We start from the raw sequence: 17,255 nt of genomic DNA on the forward strand, positions 1-17,255 counted from the left end.
TACTTGGATGGGAAAACTGAGTTTTGGACAGAACCAAGGTATTATTGTATGGTCCTCGGACTCAAACCTATGGGGAAACCAACTACTTGGATGAGAAAACTGAGTTTTTGGACAGAACCAAGGTATTGTATGGTCCTCGGACTCAAACCTATGGGGAAACCAACTACTTGGATGAGAAAACTGAGTTTTGGACAGAACCAAGGTATTGTATGGTCCTCGGACTCAAACCTATGGGGAAACCAACTACTTGGATGAGAAAACTGAGTTTTTAGACAGAACCAAGGTATTGTATGGTCCTCGGACTCAAACCTATAGGGAAACCAACTACTTGGATGAGAAAACTGAGTTTCGTAAGGTCGGCTACTTAATAAAATTTCTAAGTTACTCAGTCCTCGGCTCAAATACTGTAAAAGGTTAAAGCCATTAAAAGTGTTAAGAAGAGGGTGAAATGCCCCACTATTCAGCAACCTAGGGGGGCTGTTCATTTTGCGGATGATATGTCTTCGGATGGTTACTTTCTACACCGCATGGATCATTCAGTTATCATCTCGGCTAGTTTTGGGGTAAGTATCGTTTTCGCAGGTCGGCATTGTTGTGCCAAACAACTCTATTAAAGTTATGGTGATGTCTCTTTCTTAGCAAATATTTTGACCCTAGGTGTCATTGATTCAATGCTATATTATTGTGCCGAACAACACTCGCAAGTTCATAATAGCGCCTTTCTCTTTGATAAGGGATTACGACCCCAAGTATTGTACTCTAAGGTCGGCGGTATTGTGCCAGGCCGACTCAGTAAGCTCATCATAATGTCCTTTCTTTTTCTGCCTAATAGGAGTTTCAGCCCTAAGTATTACTTGTTCGATTTAGAATTATTAAGCCGGATTGTTTTTATAAGCACAGAGCAAGATCTTTTTATTAACTAAGACTTTGGTCCTAGACGTCGGTCAAAATTTAAAAATAAAAAGAATTCACAAGATTATATGTCTATTCATTGCGTTATCATTTCGGAAATATAGAGATAGAACATGTGAAGTAAAGTAATAACAATTTTTATTAATATAAAGATGTATTACAACGTACAAAGAGGGGCTTAAACAAGCCTATACAAAAGGTGGATTACCAAAACAATAAAAAAAAAAAAAACAACAACAACAATGCAGACAAGTAAACCGTCAGATGCCTTTTCTAAACTCGTCTTCGAAATCCTTCCAAACTCTGCCCCAGTAGCGCTCATATTGAGAGAAGGACCTTCTTCAGAAGAAGATGGAGGAGATGAATGAAAAGAAGGAGGAGAAGAAGAGGGAGGAGATGAAAGGAAAGAAAGAGGAGCAAAAGAGGGAGAAGGAAAAGTACCAGGATGGATCTGGTGGTGGAAAAAAGAAGAAAGAGAGGCAAAAGGAGACACCAGTGAACAAAGAGAGGAAGAAGTAGGGGCACTTAGTCCTTGCCTCAGTCTTGACTCCTAACACGCTGGTGCCATGTTAGTTATGCTCATGAGAGAGCGGTTGGTACTGATAATGGGTGACCCCAGCTTAGTCACGCCAAATGTTTGACGTGACGAGCTCCTGCTTCGGATTTTGGCTGAGAGGAGGGTAAAAAGGATTTTGAGTCTCCGCCATCCTTGCCCAGACCGAGCCATTTTAAGCTTTGTAAGAATGTGGAGTTTCTGGGAGGGGAATGGTTCTTTCATTATTTGCTCTAATCTCGAGTGTATCACGAGTTAGGATACAACTAGTGAATAAAGTAAACTCTGGAGGAAGCTAAAGGTTTCAGACTTCAGAGGGATTGAAAGGGTCTCTGTACGAAAGAAATATCCTCTTGCCTCCCTTCTTATACGAAGGGTGGAACGGAAGGTATTTAATCCGTCCGGATTTCCAAGAAAATTGGTAAACGAGAATGTACCCGTTCCACTTTCCCGCATCGTCAACAAACCATCGAAATTAAATGGTCTTGTAAATGTAAGTCATTAAAGGCGCGTTTTGGACAACCAAACGGCAGGAACGCGTTGTGAATGAATTCAGAGGAATGTTTCGTAGACCGGTACGTTTCCTGGGCAGATAAAGAAATGCCAACGTTAATAAAGAGGCTGAGTTAAACGAGCCATAATAAAGGCTAGGTATTACCAAAACCCTCTTCTCTAACCAAGAGGTCGGACAATAGGGTTTTGAGGGGCTATTGTGGGGCCCAACAATTCGTGGGCCAATCCCATTTATTCATTGGTGCCTAAGGTCCGAGCCGAGAAGGGTTATAGTTCAGGATCATTAAAACAAATACAAAATGGCCTTGGGACACAGCCGAGGACAACTCAGTCCTCGGCATGTCCGAGGTCCCATAAGAAGAAAGGGTAAAAATGGTACAGAAACAACTTGGGAAAAAATCTAAAATATCTGCGCCAATAGAAAAGGGTATGCTGGAAAGAATAACGACCAGGGAAAGCTGCCTTTACTGCCATTCAATACTCTGTACCTGACAGAGCCATTCTCTCCAGCTTTTACAACCATCCCCAACCACTCTAGGTATGGGCTGATGGGACAAGTATCAGTCTTGGAATGTCGATCTTACACGTGGACGAATGATAAAAAAACACAGACTAGTATAAAAGGAAAGGGGGACAATCAGGACAAGAGGCTGGGAAAAATGGCCAAAAACCAGAGCCTCCCAGCCCGCCTCCAAGAGAAAGACTCCAGGGGCGAAGTCAACTTAATCATGTATGAACACCACGAAAAACCCACCGCCTGGTGACCAAGGTCTAACCTTTCAAACCCATGCTCTACAAATGATATTGTTTGGGCCTTTTTATGAACGAGCCCAACACTGTTGCGGTTCGTTACGAATCGTGTCCTTACAGATAATAAATATAATAAATTGTTAGCTTAGTATTTGAATAAATCTTTATCTATTTATTGTAAATAAAGATTAGGTTTCTTTTGAATTTAAATATTAACTTTATCCTGTAAAGCCATCTATTTTTATATGATTTGATGTTGATTAATAAAGGAAGCTGAAAAATATTATTATTAAGTGTGTGTTTGGCAAAAATTACTTTTGCTAACTTATTTTGTTATTCAGCTTATTTTTGCTACTATTCATGGGTCCTACGATATTATTTTAGCAAACTTTTACCTTTATCTACGGTACTTTCAATAAAAAGTTTTCAGTTTCAGCAAAATAAGTAGATCTCAAACAGATTCTAAGTGAGTATTCATTTTGGAGGTTTGGACTCCCTCAAAGTAGTTTATCTATCTATTAAGAGGTCTTGGTTCCCTCGAAGTAACCAACAAACTTAATTGGGTTTGTAACATTTACACACTCCAATTCTAAGGTATCAGATCATCATATCAACCCAAGTTTCATACTCTCCAATCCTCACGTGCCGCATCATCATATCACATATTAAAGAATATGCACAACCACACCTAATTAATTCTAATACCCATATGAAAATCCAACCCAATTGGAAGTTTATTGAGATATTATTAAATGTGATAAAAAATCTCTTATTAGATGATGTAAAACATAAGTTTTTTATACACACCGTTTGATTGATTGAACACCCTAAATCAAGGACGAACCCAGGTGGGGGCTTGGGCCCCATTGGGTCCAATTTTTTTTTTTTTTTTTTAAGTTATGATATTTTTCATTGTTTTTATTAGGCCCCTTTTTCACAATAAGGCTAACTAGCTCACCCATATAGCAACTATCCAACCAAAAAACTTAACAAAAACAATAAAAATATTCACAATGGTGATTGTATTTTAGCCAAAATATATATATATATATATATATTTTACCACCAAAGAACCAAAAAACCATGTGTTATTGGAGAAGTTAAAACTAAATTTTTTGCAACTTCAATAATAGCAAGTTGTTAAAAATAAAATACAATAATTTATTAAAATTATATCTTTTCCTTCAATTAAAAAACTCAAATCATTTTGCTTCCTTTATTATTTTAATGAATTGTTAATATTATTTTAAATGAAGTTAAAAAAAAAAAAAAAGAACATTTGATATTGGGTGTATTGTAAAGTGAGGTGGTAAAATAGATAAAGTAAATTTTTAAGGTGCTAAAAATTCTAAAAGTTAAAATTTTTAGCACCACTAATGTGAATGCTCTAACTTCAACAACAACAACAACAAAAAAAAAAAAAAAAAAAAAATCCTAACCAGCCTAGTATTAGAAAAATACATTATTTTGTTTTTGTTTGTCTTTGTTGATAAATAATTGCATCTTAATGCATTTAAAAACACTAATTTTGAGTATTAATAATTTTTTAATACTATATAGATGCTTATTTAGAGTTTTTTTTTTTCTTTATACTCCGATTTTCCTTAAAATTCTGGGTCTGTCCCTGCCCCTAATAAATAAATAAATGTATATATATGTATATATCTTCTTTTGGTAATTTGATTGAACACCTCCCAACTCCCAAGATATATATAAATCTTGGAAATTGTAAAATCTTTTATTTTTGTGAGGGAGATGGAAATTTGAACCCTAACTCACTATTCACGATTCAAAAGAGACTGAATCATTTTGAGAATTTCGTTTTGACAAGGCATTCGAAAGAGAATGAATCCTTAGTCCAGACCTCCTGCATCTCCATAGAAAAAGAACCAATTGTTTGTAAAATCTAATTCGGACCAATTGTTAAACACCCCCACACGTTACAAATCTTTAATTATAGTTAGATTACTTTTTTTTACATGGATTGGTTTGGATTTTAGAACCTCTTAAAAAAATAAAGGAAAAGGAAAATAACTCTTACACCTAAAGACTAACACACAACTGTACACACATATTGTACACACATCAATAATATATTTTATTATAAAAGTTAGATCCCACAGCTAAAATATGCACACACCCTATACATATGCTTCTTTTAAAACAAAATCATAATTTCATTTTAAAACAAGTGTGTCTAGGGTGTGAGTAATAATTAATAACCATTGCTCTCAGACAAATCTTAATATCTCTTATCCTGGCCCACCATCAACTCTCCTCCAACCTCCGTGCATTAAAATAGAAAACATCAAACATTTTGAGATTGAGAAACCCAAGTTCCATACTTTTAAAGAAAATCTCACTATAAAAAACAAAAGGGCATTTAAAGAAAGAAATTTAAAAACCCATGCAAGAAAACAAGAAAACCCGGTCTGGTTCGGTCCAGAAATCTTCCAAGCCGCTCAAGCTCAAGCTCCAGGAGCCGCATCCTTCACTTTACTCTGCAAGTACCCACCGTACTGAGTTGCATAGTCCTTGACATGAGACGCAGTGTCATAAATCCGGCTCCTCGCGTAGTCGAACCGGTCCGAACCGGGCGGGTGCATCCCACGGAAGTAGCGGTATATCCATGACAGACCGCCCACAAGGGCAACACCAAAGCCACACAGGGACACGAACCCTGCAGTTACAACAAAGAGGAATGCCCCAATGGGGAACCATATGGGGCTCGTGAAAAGGATTAATGGGGTGAAGAAGATGACTCCGAGGACTGTGGCGGTGACGGTGAGGCCAGCGAGGAGGAGCAAGATGGAGCCGGAGATGAGGAGGGATAGGAGGCCAACGAGCTGGGAGGAGTTTGGTGCATGGTCTTTGAGTGTACGTAGGAATGCAGAGGTGGTGGAGTTGGAGAAGGTGATGGAATGGTTTTGTTGGGGGGATCTTGGGGCTCTAGTATTCTGGGTTTCGGCTGAGTTTTGGTGGGGACGATCAGCCATGGTTGAGTACTTGAGGTATTGTGAGAGAGAGACAATGAGAGTGAGAAACGGAGAGGGTTTGAGAAAGAGAGAGAGAGAGAGGGTGTTAAAGAAGGGGAGGAGATGACTGGCACGTGTTTGGAGAGTTCTATTTTTAGAGACATGCAAGGGAACACGTGGAGGGTATGAGAGTTTTGACAAGACCTACATGTGAGTGTGGAGGACTGACTTTTTCTTTTGCGGTTCTGTCTGTAAGAATTGCTTTGAATAGTAAGAGTAGAGAAATGCTGGTGGCACCTAAAATAGCACAATTTGTGCCGTAACTTACTTATGTGATGAGTTGTAAATGATAAAAATATAAATGTAAGTCTAATTGTGAAGAAATTATACAGTCTTCTGGTAGACTACATCATTTGTGCACTATTTCACTAAAAGACTTTTATTTGTTTAAAATTGTTAAGTCAATAATCAGTTTTTGTTTAAATTTTTTTTCTAACTTGGTAATTTTAAACAAGTGTGAGTCTTTTAGTAGAATGGTGAACCACGTTACTTGTCCACCATGTGGACCTTATAATTTCTCTTAATTGTGGGCATATTCTTACCACTCATAACTCGCAATGTGCATGAGTTGTAGCATAAATTGTGCCATTTTATGTGGCACTAGTATTACTCAAATAGTAAACTTATCAATTCCCATTTGAGTGTCCCTATCAAAATTATATCAATTCAAAATCAAATAATAATCATCACATGGCAAAGAGTTAATTAACTTAGATCATTCCAATCCATCGCATTTTATCTCACTAAAAACCACTTTATTTATTTTACATGATAACTTTTTTTACATCTCATTCTTTATTTTAGATTACATCACATTAAAATAATTTATTTTTTACCCACACCAACAAATACAACAAAACCCAGAACACCACCACTCATGTGTAAATCTACTGCCACCTCTACTACCAGGTTCAAAACCCAACACTAAACCCATCCTAGACCTAGCAATAGCTGTCATCAACAATCACAGTCATCGATGATTATCAGATCGAAAAACTCAAATCCAAGGACGGAGCCATGTAGTGAGTTGGGGGGCCAAAAAAAAGAAATCCAATAATAGATAAAAATAGAACCCACTCAATTTTTTAAGGAGCTGACCACTCCAAGAACAAAGCTTCTACCCCCCCCCCCCCTCCAACATGTTAGCCAAATTTGGCTCCCAAAATCCCAACTTTGCACTTGTTTTATCATTTTCCATTCCTCAGTATCTCATATCTTTGTTTCCAAGAAAACAAGAGAGGCATTTTTGTAAAAGAAAAAAAAGAAAAAGTGTAATGACATTTATAAACAAATCTTCCTTCCATGTGAATGTTTGCCCCTTTGTAGCTCCACTTTATATATTTTTTTTTATTCTTTTCTTTTTTTCTCAATAAAACTAGTACTACACATTTTTACACACATTTTATCACAATTGTTTTACGTGATAGGTTATGAACGATAGATAAAAAATGGTGATTTATGTGATAGTAACAGATAATCAATTACGGTTTGTCAAATATAACAATTGTGGGAACAGACAACCAATCATAGTCTATCACATAGGACAATTGTAGAAAAGTGTGTAGTACATCATTATTGTTTTTTTGTTGAAAATATTATTTTTCATTTTCTCAATTCTCAATACAATTTCTTCTCTTTCTCTACTTCATATATTTTTTCCCCTCTTTCACAATGCACTCTTTGTAACTTTCGTATCTCATCTTTCTCATCTTCTTTTTATTTTTATTTTACGGCCCCTCTCTAACTTTTTTGTCCTTCTTCTTCTTCTTTTTCTCTTATTAATTTTTTATTTATTTACACTCAGCATTTTCTAACACTCTCAATCCTTCTCCTTCATAAATCCATCGCTTTTCTCTAGTACTCACCATCAACAAAACCCACTTTTCATTTGGGTCGGAATTAATACGATAGTTTTACATTGCCCCTCCCAAACACAATTTTCTAGCTCCACCCCTACCTAAATCTTAAAAAAAAACTTATGGACTACCACTTGTGACCCACCCCAATCACCCATAAGCCCGACAACACCCACCTGACAACCCACGACTAATCAAACCCACCCATATATGACCCACACTACCCAAATCCAACAACTCGCAGTCACCACAAATTTGATGAGAGAGACCTTTCAGATAGAAAGAGAGTGCAAAAGGGAGAAGGGACCCACAACTACCACAGATCTGTATCGCCGATAGTGGTTGGTTCTAACGATTTGGCAAAGAGAGAGAGAGAGAGAGAGAGAGAGAGAGAGAGAGAGAGAGAGATTTTCTTGATTCGCTTGGCACAAATAGAAATAATAAAAAAACAAAAAAACTTTTAGATAATGCTACAGTTGTTGATACCCATTTTCGCGACACATTTCGTATAAGCCCGACTTTCTTGTGAGCTCAATTCATGTATTATATTATATTTTATTCTTTTAAGTATGGCCCAAGCCCATGCAACTTATGGGAAAATTGAGGAAGTGTGGTTTGGAGGGTATGGGTCAGTTCCTTTCGGACCTTTTGCATGAGCCCAGCCCATGCGTGCTACCAAGTGGGCAAAGGACATTGGTAGCACCTCAGGCTCATGGAGAAGGTCTTGTATCCAAAATTTCCACCCCAAAACAACTTTTATGCTCTAGGTGACTGTGGCCCAAAGTTTCTGTCCGAACCCTTTTTTTCCTTTAAAAATGGTTGGCTCTCATTGGCCAACTTCAGCTGCTGGCTCTCATCTAGTTGAGTCTCCCAATGGTCTGAAACAACTGAAAATGAGGATCCAATGAGGGTTTAGTCAAGCATTTCCCTTAATGATGATAAAAGTAATCCTTCCTTTTATCCAAACAAAAGCAAACCTGAAAATTACTACTTGCTTAACACCTTGGGATCCAAAGCCTTTTCTATTAACCAAAAACCAGTCACTTAGAGCTCTCCAAACTCAATATAAATTCCACAATCAGATTCAAAACCAAGGGAGCAACACCCAAGCTTAAGACAAGGGTCTTTCTTCAACTAAAAAACAACTAAGCCACGTTCTACCTAAAGACCTGAACTTTAGAGCAAAAACTCATTTAGCCAGCCAACAATCTCACAATTCCGAAGCTTAGGGGTGGATATATGGGTACAAGGGAACCTTTCCTCTCTTCCTCACGACCTCCCTCAATTTCCTCTTCTGTGTGACTGTGAGTCGAAGTTTCAGATCTGTTAAACCACGTTTTCCTTATAGACCCGAAACTTCAGAGCAAAAACCCACTGAGCCAAGAGACATTCTCACAATTCTGAACCTTAGGGGTGGAAATATGGGTACAGAGGAACCTTCCCTCTCTTCCTCACGACCTTCCTCAATTTCTTCTTCTGTGTGACTATGGGTCGAAGTTTCAGACTTGTTATGTTTTTATGCTTTTTTTTGCATTTTCATTATTAGTATTTTGATTTTCTCTTGTCAAAGCACCATTAGCCTTTTGTTCATTATACATTTGGAATTTTGGGCTTGATTCTCCACAAATAAACACTTCTAAAGAACCCAAGGGGAGATTTGGGCCATTCTCGCATTTTTGGCTCTTGTCGCAAAAACGTCCTCGACAACAGTCTTGTGCAAATATGCATGATACTGTAGAAAGTTGAAAAATCTAAATGCAAAATGCCTCATCGGATGTAATGGGTTTTTTTGTACATTTTGTGAACAATCATATCTATTTTGCATTCTTTGAGGGTTATATGCACACAATAGATAAATGACTGTATACTATATTATAACATTTAAAAATAACTAAATATCAAAATCGAACGTTTAAAAATTGAGGGGCCAAAATCAAACCAAGCCCATATTTGAAAATATAATTAAGGTAGGATCAAAATGTTAGGAAATTAATAGAAGCTGAAACAAGAAGAAAACCAAAACCAAAATGGATTGCCTATCAACACATAGAGTGCTCCAATTAGTAGTCCAATCGCACCTTGAAGTGCCAATCAACACTTGATGTTCCAACTTCCAATAACTCCCAAATTTTAGGTGAAGCCCATCCTAACTGCCATACATTTGGGGGGAAATTTTGATTGGCTAGAATTGAGCTCATTACAATTGTAAGATTGATTAAAGTACACGTATTTTAGTTTGTTCAAGAGTTAGTTATACTTAATTAGGGTCAGTGGACATAAGAACACATTAATCACATGTACATATTCGTTAAAGCATATATATGCCCAATATTGTTGGGGGTGGGGGGCCAAGGGCTAGGATTCAAGTATCCATGAGAAAATTTCACAAACATATACTTAAATTAGGTTCGAGTAGAGTTTTTATCTATATAAAAAAAAAAAACCATGTGTAGCCAATATGAATAAGGCAAGAGTGGTATTAATAGAACCATGTACTCATAATTTGGCATAATGAAGAATAAACCTTTTGTTGCTTAGTTTATTCTCTCTCTAGTCTTTCTCTTGGGAGTAGAGACCCTTGAAGTGGTGTGTGTGTGTTTTGGACATGGTGACTCCTCGAAGCAAGTCACAACTCATACAACCATCAAAGCTTCATACAATCATCAGAGCTTCAAACAAACTCTACACAACTAAAACCTTAAAACCATCAACAAACACAAAAATCACCTTAACCCAACGCCAACTCCAAACCCTTTGGCTGCAACACCTAAATTCTAACCCTTCTAATCCAAGAACCAACTTTAGACATCAAAGAGCCGGATCCTAACCCTAAACTAGGTTCCTAACACAAATTAATGTCTAAAACAAAAAACTGAGTTTGGATGATTGGGAAAAGTACTACGCACCACACTGCGTCCATCTCATGAAAATACCTCATTTTGTTTGATTCTTGGTGACTAATCAATAAAAATAGATTAAAACATTTTTTTTTTCAAATTAAAGTATGAAATGTGTCACTGTCATGTGTATGTACAAAGAATTAAAAAAAAAGTAGGTGACACGGATGAGTTTACCAAAGTATGTGCTTAAAATTTTTGGAAAAAACATAGTTTAGATTTTAGATATCATTTTTGAAAACAAAGAGTGGCATTGAGTGACCTCTACTCAAACTTTAAAAAATTCTAGTTGTATTTTCGCGGTGGAAATATAGCAGCATTATATTTTGCCTTATTTTTATGTCAGAAATTAGGCACAATTTATGTGTCATTGCACGCATTATGATTGTTACTGCACTTCCACAATGAAATTTGCCTTATCTTCACTGTGAAAATCCGACATAACTTTGCGTTAGAAACTCTGCAGCGCACACCCACAAATTCCTGAGTTAGTGTATGCAGCGTGCACCAATAGCATTCTGTGTACATTGCACTGAAATATACCGATAACTTCTTCCTTGGTGCGTGTCAAAATGAGACCCAGCATCACTGGTTGATGCAAGTAGGAGCAATTACATAAATGGATCAACGCACTAAATCTACTTTTGAGGTCACACGCATATGCTTGCAGCTTATGCCTTGGGTACATGTGTGGGATCACACTATCAAGATATCCCCATCCAAAGGGATTGCCTTGCATCAGGTTATCGACTAGCAAATTTCAATGCTGTGATTCATGTTCATCTTTGATCTGATCTACGACTTTTCGAATAAATATGATGTTACTTTTGGTTTTTCTTGAATTGATGCTACTCTATTGTTTCCCCCCCTTAGAATAAGTGGAGAGGGGCTTCATTCATACCCAGGCTCACACAAGAATCTTTACAAAACTACTCTTATCAATTAAAAGAAAAACTTCTATTTCAAATCAATGTGAAATTTACATATACAATGGTTTATGGGATAAGCATTTGTTGGTGATTACATGCAACTTAGCATCCTTCCCTTAGCTTAAACATGTCATTTGGTCCATTTATATATATATATATATATATATATATATATATATATAGGGTTGAGTTCAAGTTATACCTGATGTAATTCTAAGTAATGTTACACCACCTAATAACTTGTTATTGAATTAATATTTTGAGAATCTAACTGTTAAATTACATATTTAATATGTTCTTAACATGTATGCCAATTTTCATATCAATTGGATGCTATTTACCATTTGATCTATAAACTCATTTTTTATGCATTATTTTAAACTACAAAAATTTGAATTTTAATAATTGATTGATGACATGACTATTAATCTTTGATCACCATATATATATATATATATAGAGAGAGAGAGAGAGAGAGAGATGGGTTCAAGTTACACCTGGTGTAACTCTAAAGAGTTACACATTTTTTAAACCATTGGATTTAAGTAGATCTAACAGAAAAAAAAAAAAAAAAAACCATTATTAATGCTAATATTCTAATTCATCTCATTTATTATCTCTTATTTAATACATTCCATATTTATTTCTAAACCCAAAAAAATTTATAACACAACTATTGCTTTTAGTTGTTCTCTGTCTCTACGTTTCTCTCTCTAGAACACTCTCTCTTTTGTTGCATCTCATGCCCAAATGTTTATCATCATTAGCAGATTGTTACGAAAGTTAAAAAATAGATAAACATAGGGACAATACTCTACCAACGAAAACAAAAGTTAAAAACGAATATAAAAAACTCTTATTTTGAGGATAAATTTGATTTTTTAGGGGCCATTACAATGAACAATGGCTTATTTCAAACTTTCTGCCTCAGAAACAAAAGGGTATATTAGTTGATCTTCATAGCTACAACATCTAATGTTGTTGTAGCGGATCATGTCCAATTGTTTGTCATCATCAGCACATAGTTTACAAATTAATTTACACAAACATAATAACTTAAGGAACTTAAATCTACAAACAAAAACAAAAGAGAGGGAGAAACACTTTCTTAAAGAATAAAAAAAAGATCCAGAGAAGAGTGTTCTAGAGAGAGAAATGTAGAGATAGAGAACAACTAAAAGCAATAGTTGTGTTATAATTTTTTTTGAATTTAGAAATAAGTATGGAATGTATAAAATAAGGGATAATAAATGAGATGAATTAGAATATTAGCATTAATGAAAGTCTTTTTTTTACCGTACTGTTGAATTTACTTAAATCCAATGATTTAAAAAATGTGTAACAAAGTTACACTAGGTGTAACTTGAACCCATCTCATATATATATATATATATATATGAGGGGCAGTACAAGATGACTCTCATCATTTCTTCAGAGCTGGGGAAACTAGCACAGGGCAGAATGGGACAAGACAGGACATTTTTGTCATCCCCAAATTAGTCTATGAAAAATGAAAAAATTTAAGTTCGAAAGTGAACTTTACAGAACCCTTTCTTTCGCAAATCTGTTACTATAAAGTATAAACTTTGCATGACATCATAAAATGGATTTGTTTTAGTGCCACACAAGTTAACAGGTACTTGATTAAACAAAAAAAGTTAAGCTGAGTATTTTCTAGCAGAAAGATAATCGAAATAGCACAAAGATAAAGAAGAGAGCAGCAACAATATTTACTAGTGCATGGCTCCTATCTCGGTTATCAAGAGGAAGCACTTCGGACATCATTGAACGCAGCTTGTCTCCAGGAACAATTTCAGTCCTTCCTACGTGCAAATTGATGCTATCATTGTTATTAAGTTCTTCAGTTGCACCACTTGAATGGCCATCCTTGACAATTGTAAGGGTTGCTGATGAAGGCTCATGTTTCACCCCCTCAATTTTATTGCTACAAATGGGGCCTGAGTTCATATTTGAGCTGTGGCCAAACCTTGCAGCACTAATTTCCTTTTCATCTAACATTCCTTCAACTGATTTTGGTGTACTTCGATATGTTGATTCCACTGATTTAACAGAATCATTAAATGAAACTCTCCTTGCACGCTGAAAAGTTGGTCTCTCGAGTGATTTATTTGAGTCATGCACTTCTATTTTCTCAGATAAGCTGCTGACTGGTGTGATACCTTTTGTCTTTCGCATTGGTGTATTTGATGGAATTATTGACAAAGAAAACCTGCGAAATAGGCCAGAGCTCAAAGAATTCCCTCTGGAGGACCAAGCCTGGGGATGCGATAGAACTGTGCTTGAATCATCCTTGCTTCTTCCCCACCTCTTGATGTTTTGAATTACACCGAGTCTCTTAGCACAGCTTCTTTGGCTACTTGAAGAGCTATCAATTGTGGTACTGACCATTTCATCACTTTCAGTTGAGGAGCTGGAAAAAATGCTGCCAAATCCAGGATCAGACATTACAGGTTTAGTTTTCTCCTGAGATTTTTTGCTTGAATCCTTTCTGGAATCACATTTTGAGGTCTTTACCAATTGCTTTTCTTGATTTTGAATTTCAAGCCTTAAGCAATTGCGGATCCAGCGTTGATACACAAGTTCTTCAACCATATCAAATCTGTGACTCTGCAATCTTTCGACTCGTTCTTGAAGTTCTTTATTGGCATGTCTTAAAGTAATTACTTCCTCTTTGACTCCGGCCATTATCTTACTCTGCAACAGCACAAAAGGAAAGCATTAGTAATTTATTACTCTAGAAGAATTCTGAAGGTTTTTCCAATTCTCAGTCTTCCGGGATGCAGGATTTGTTATGAATTCAGATTAAACTGGGAGCAATATTTGGCTAAAATTCAAGTATAATTTGCTATAAATATTTCTGAGATGATTTGAGGCAAGATACAGGTAGCCCCTTCCATTCCACTATATACAGAAAAAAAAAAAATGCTTTGATAATTTAGGTACATTCCAACTTGTGATATCATGTGAAGCATTGAAATATGATTAGAATTACATTCGCAAAAGCATCTTGCTGTTATTGCTTTATACAAAAATCATGCATAAAAATGGAATTTCTTTAAAATTCAGATAATTAAAGTGGTTCTTAAACATAAGAAACTTGTACACACAAACATTTATGTACTGTAACTGATCGTAAAGGGCATGAATCTCATGCAGACTAACTAAATAAAATACAGGATTTAAATTGTATCTACCTCTTTCATGTTGGAAAGAGCTGCTATTCTTTCTTAGCAGCAATCAACTTAACTGCTGATTCCCTCTTTTCTAACTCAAGCTCTCTTTTCCTCCTCTGCATTTCTGCAATTTCTAGCTCAACATCTTTAACATCTTCAAGCTCCTTCTCAACAATGGTATCTCTAAAAGAGATTTCACCACTTTGAAAGTCGGAAACTTGCTCTTGGAGCACAATCAACCTTCCCTTTACATTGCTTGCACTGGCATCCATCTTCTCTTGCAACCCCTTTAACATCTTCTTTGCCATTTCTAGCTGCTTCTCTGCCACTAAACCCTGTTTGATTTCTTCATGAAGCTTCTTTCTCTCATCCTGCAATGAATCAACAGCCATCTTTCGCATGTTAATCTCCGCGTTTTTGTCCTCTAATTGCCTTTGCAACTGGCCAATGTATGATTGCCATTCTTTAAGACCATAATATTCAAACAGTTTCCTTTCAAGGATCGCTTTCCTTTGCTCCAGTTCCTTCTCTAGACTCTGTAACAGCCCTTTCTCAATCACAATGCTCAATTCCTTGTCAGGTATCAGAAGCTTAAAATCCCCAGATCCTCTTTTCCTTGCCTTCAAGTTTTGTTTCATTTTATTTATGACCATTTTATTCTCTTCCTCCTCTTCATCCTGCAAAATGTAAAATTTGTTGTTAAATTCTTAAAATTTAACTAGTTAACTGCTTTTGTGTGCGTGTGTGTGTGTGTGTTCCACACACAGAGAGAGAGAGAGAGAGAGAGAGAGAGAGAGTAAACTAAAACCATGGAATATTCAAGTTTCTCTTCCTCCTTTTCTTCAATCTGTTGCTGTTTGAGGTCCGATTCATGGGCTTCTGAATTCATTAATGCATCATTGAAATAATAAGCCACTATTTTGTGAAAGCAGTAAAGAAGCATAAGAAAAAATCATTATGCAATTGACAAATAAAAATCTATAAGCACCTGAAAGTTCAATTACAGTGTTCTGCTTCATGGACGATCCTATGTTTATCTGTGAAAATGAAAATGCAGCAACTGAAGCAACAACCAGGCAGCTTACTTTGACTATCATGTAGTGTTTTTGCTGAATCTGATTATCATGTAGTTGTGCACAGGTTAGAACAGATTAAAGCTGTACATGTACCGTGAAACTCTTTAAGTTTCCATGAGATTTCACCATCACAATATTCTTATCAAATGTAAGTCACAACTCAATAGCTCATCAGCAAGTTGTGGCTGATTTTTGTCGGGACAGTGACATTAAAGACTTTCACTTCGAATGAAGCCAAAGAAGAAAAAAGCTAAAAGGGACTTTGATATAACGCCAAAGTTATTGAAAGGCCATGGTTTTTTTTGGATATCACATTTGCATGCAAATTAGTATGAGATATTTTTTTTCCAAGATACTATGAGAATTTTTATACGTATCTAAATAAGCTATAATATTTTTATTCAATGATTTAATAAGCTCTAATCTTACTATGATCTTGTATGATTTAGACACAACATATAAAATAGATATGTTAGTTGCAGAATCACATTATGGGTCAATGACCTGTCCAATTCCGAGAGAACAATGCTTTGCATTTTTGAGAAGACAAGCATGATATTTGCAAATTAAATTGGGAAGGTATGAATCTAAAGGATCATTAATGTTTGTGGTCCATATGTAAATGCAAATTATCCGCAACTTCACAATATAAAAATGACGCCTCATAATATATGAAAGAGAAATGATATGTCCACAACAAATCTTAAGTGGTAAGTTGTTACTAGTTGCTATTGTTAGACAAAAAAGTAATTTTAGTGTTAGGTTCAAATTTGAATCAATAATAACTAACCACGTATGATTTGTTGTAAAAATGTTGTTAATGTACGAGACAATTAAGGTTGATTTTTAGGATATTTAGGGGCTGTTTGGCAAGGTTATTTGAACAACAGTTTTCGTTGTTTAAACAACACAACACGCATTTTTACAACACTTTTTCACCCACACGTATTTTTACAACACTTAAACAACATTACTAAAACAATATTACTAAATGGTCCCTTAATATTTTAAAGCCAAAGCACTTAAACATCTCATTGATATTTTAACCTTTCTTTTTTTGATACCTCATTGATATTTTAACTTTAAATGTTAAATGATACCGACAGCAACACCAATAACAGAGACTTCTCCGGTGAACACAAACAAAATGTTAAAGATCTCCACTATCTAAATCTTAACTAAAAAAATCCCTATAGAGAGAGAGAGAAAGAATAGTCCCAATACTTAATAGTACCTTCTTGTTCATATTAAATGTCAAGGTCTCCACTATATTAATTTAAAAAAAAAAAAAAAATCTCTAGATGTTGCTTGCAAAAACACTATTTTGGTCTTTACAATTTGGAGTTACGTTCAATTTAGTCCCTATATTTTAGTAGTAGTCAATTGATCTCTGTTAGTTTTAAGTTACTGTCAATTTAGTCCTTACCATTAACTTACTAACGGAAAATACTTATGTGGCAAATGGTTTGTCTTATTGGCACACGTATATAATATAATAATATAAAGTTAAATATTTAAATATTTAAAAATCCACCTAAGC

At 35.6% G+C, this 17,255-nt stretch overlaps 3 protein-coding genes across 4 annotated transcripts; all 3 read right to left on the reverse strand.

Moving 5' to 3' along the window:
* Positions 1 to 4,850: 4,850 nt before the first annotated feature.
* LOC115966048 (oleosin 1-like) lies at positions 4,851 to 5,798 on the reverse strand. Its single transcript, XM_031085385.1, has one exon. The coding sequence runs from the start codon at positions 5,722 to 5,724 to the stop codon at positions 5,197 to 5,199; it is 528 nt and encodes a 175-aa protein (XP_030941245.1). The 5' UTR covers positions 5,725 to 5,798; the 3' UTR covers positions 4,851 to 5,196.
* Positions 5,799 to 12,956: 7,158 nt separating this feature from the next.
* LOC115962767 (protein CHUP1, chloroplastic-like) lies at positions 12,957 to 15,857 on the reverse strand. Of its 2 annotated transcripts, none has more exons than XM_031081638.1 (4): positions 15,628 to 15,857; positions 15,448 to 15,518; positions 14,661 to 15,316; positions 12,957 to 14,160 (listed from the first exon to the last, which is right to left on the reverse strand). In XM_031081638.1, exons 1-3 carry the CDS (start codon positions 15,734 to 15,736, stop codon positions 14,684 to 14,686), a joined length of 813 nt encoding a protein of 270 aa, XP_030937498.1. In that variant the 5' UTR covers positions 15,737 to 15,857; the 3' UTR covers positions 12,957 to 14,160; positions 14,661 to 14,683. The 2 variants fall into 2 exon arrangements, with proteins under 2 accessions (XP_030937498.1, XP_030937499.1); XM_031081639.1 differs by having other exon boundaries at positions 13,090 to 14,160; positions 14,661 to 15,307; positions 15,628 to 15,855.
* Positions 13,120 to 14,151, reverse strand: LOC115964523 (protein CHUP1, chloroplastic-like). The gene has a single exon (XM_031083819.1). The coding sequence runs from the start codon at positions 14,149 to 14,151 to the stop codon at positions 13,120 to 13,122; it is 1,032 nt and encodes a 343-aa protein (XP_030939679.1).
* Positions 15,858 to 17,255: the final 1,398 nt, after the last annotated feature.

Source organism: Quercus lobata, chromosome 10 (genome assembly GCF_001633185.2).
Source record: "Quercus lobata isolate SW786 chromosome 10, ValleyOak3.0 Primary Assembly, whole genome shotgun sequence".
Classification (NCBI taxonomy): domain Eukaryota; kingdom Viridiplantae; phylum Streptophyta; class Magnoliopsida; order Fagales; family Fagaceae; genus Quercus; species Quercus lobata.

Bases quoted from the DNA above. Each gene is read 5' to 3' on its own strand.
- LOC115966048 (XM_031085385.1), bottom strand. From the start codon at position 5,724: ATGGCTGATCGTCCCCACCAAAACTCAGCCGAAACCCAGAATACTAGA.
- LOC115964523 (XM_031083819.1), bottom strand. From the start codon at position 14,151: ATGGCCGGAGTCAAAGAGGAAGTAATTACTTTAAGACATGCCAATAAA.
- LOC115962767 (XM_031081638.1), bottom strand. From the start codon at position 15,736: ATGATAGTCAAAGTAAGCTGCCTGGTTGTTGCTTCAGTTGCTGCATTT. The intron at 15,519-15,627 runs GTGCTTATAGAT...TAATGAATTCAG, and splicing joins CACTGTAATTGAACTTTCAG to AAGCCCATGAATCGGACCTC. The intron at 15,317-15,447 runs GTTTTAGTTTAC...TACATTTTGCAG, and splicing joins AGAAACTTGAATATTCCATG to GATGAAGAGGAGGAAGAGAA.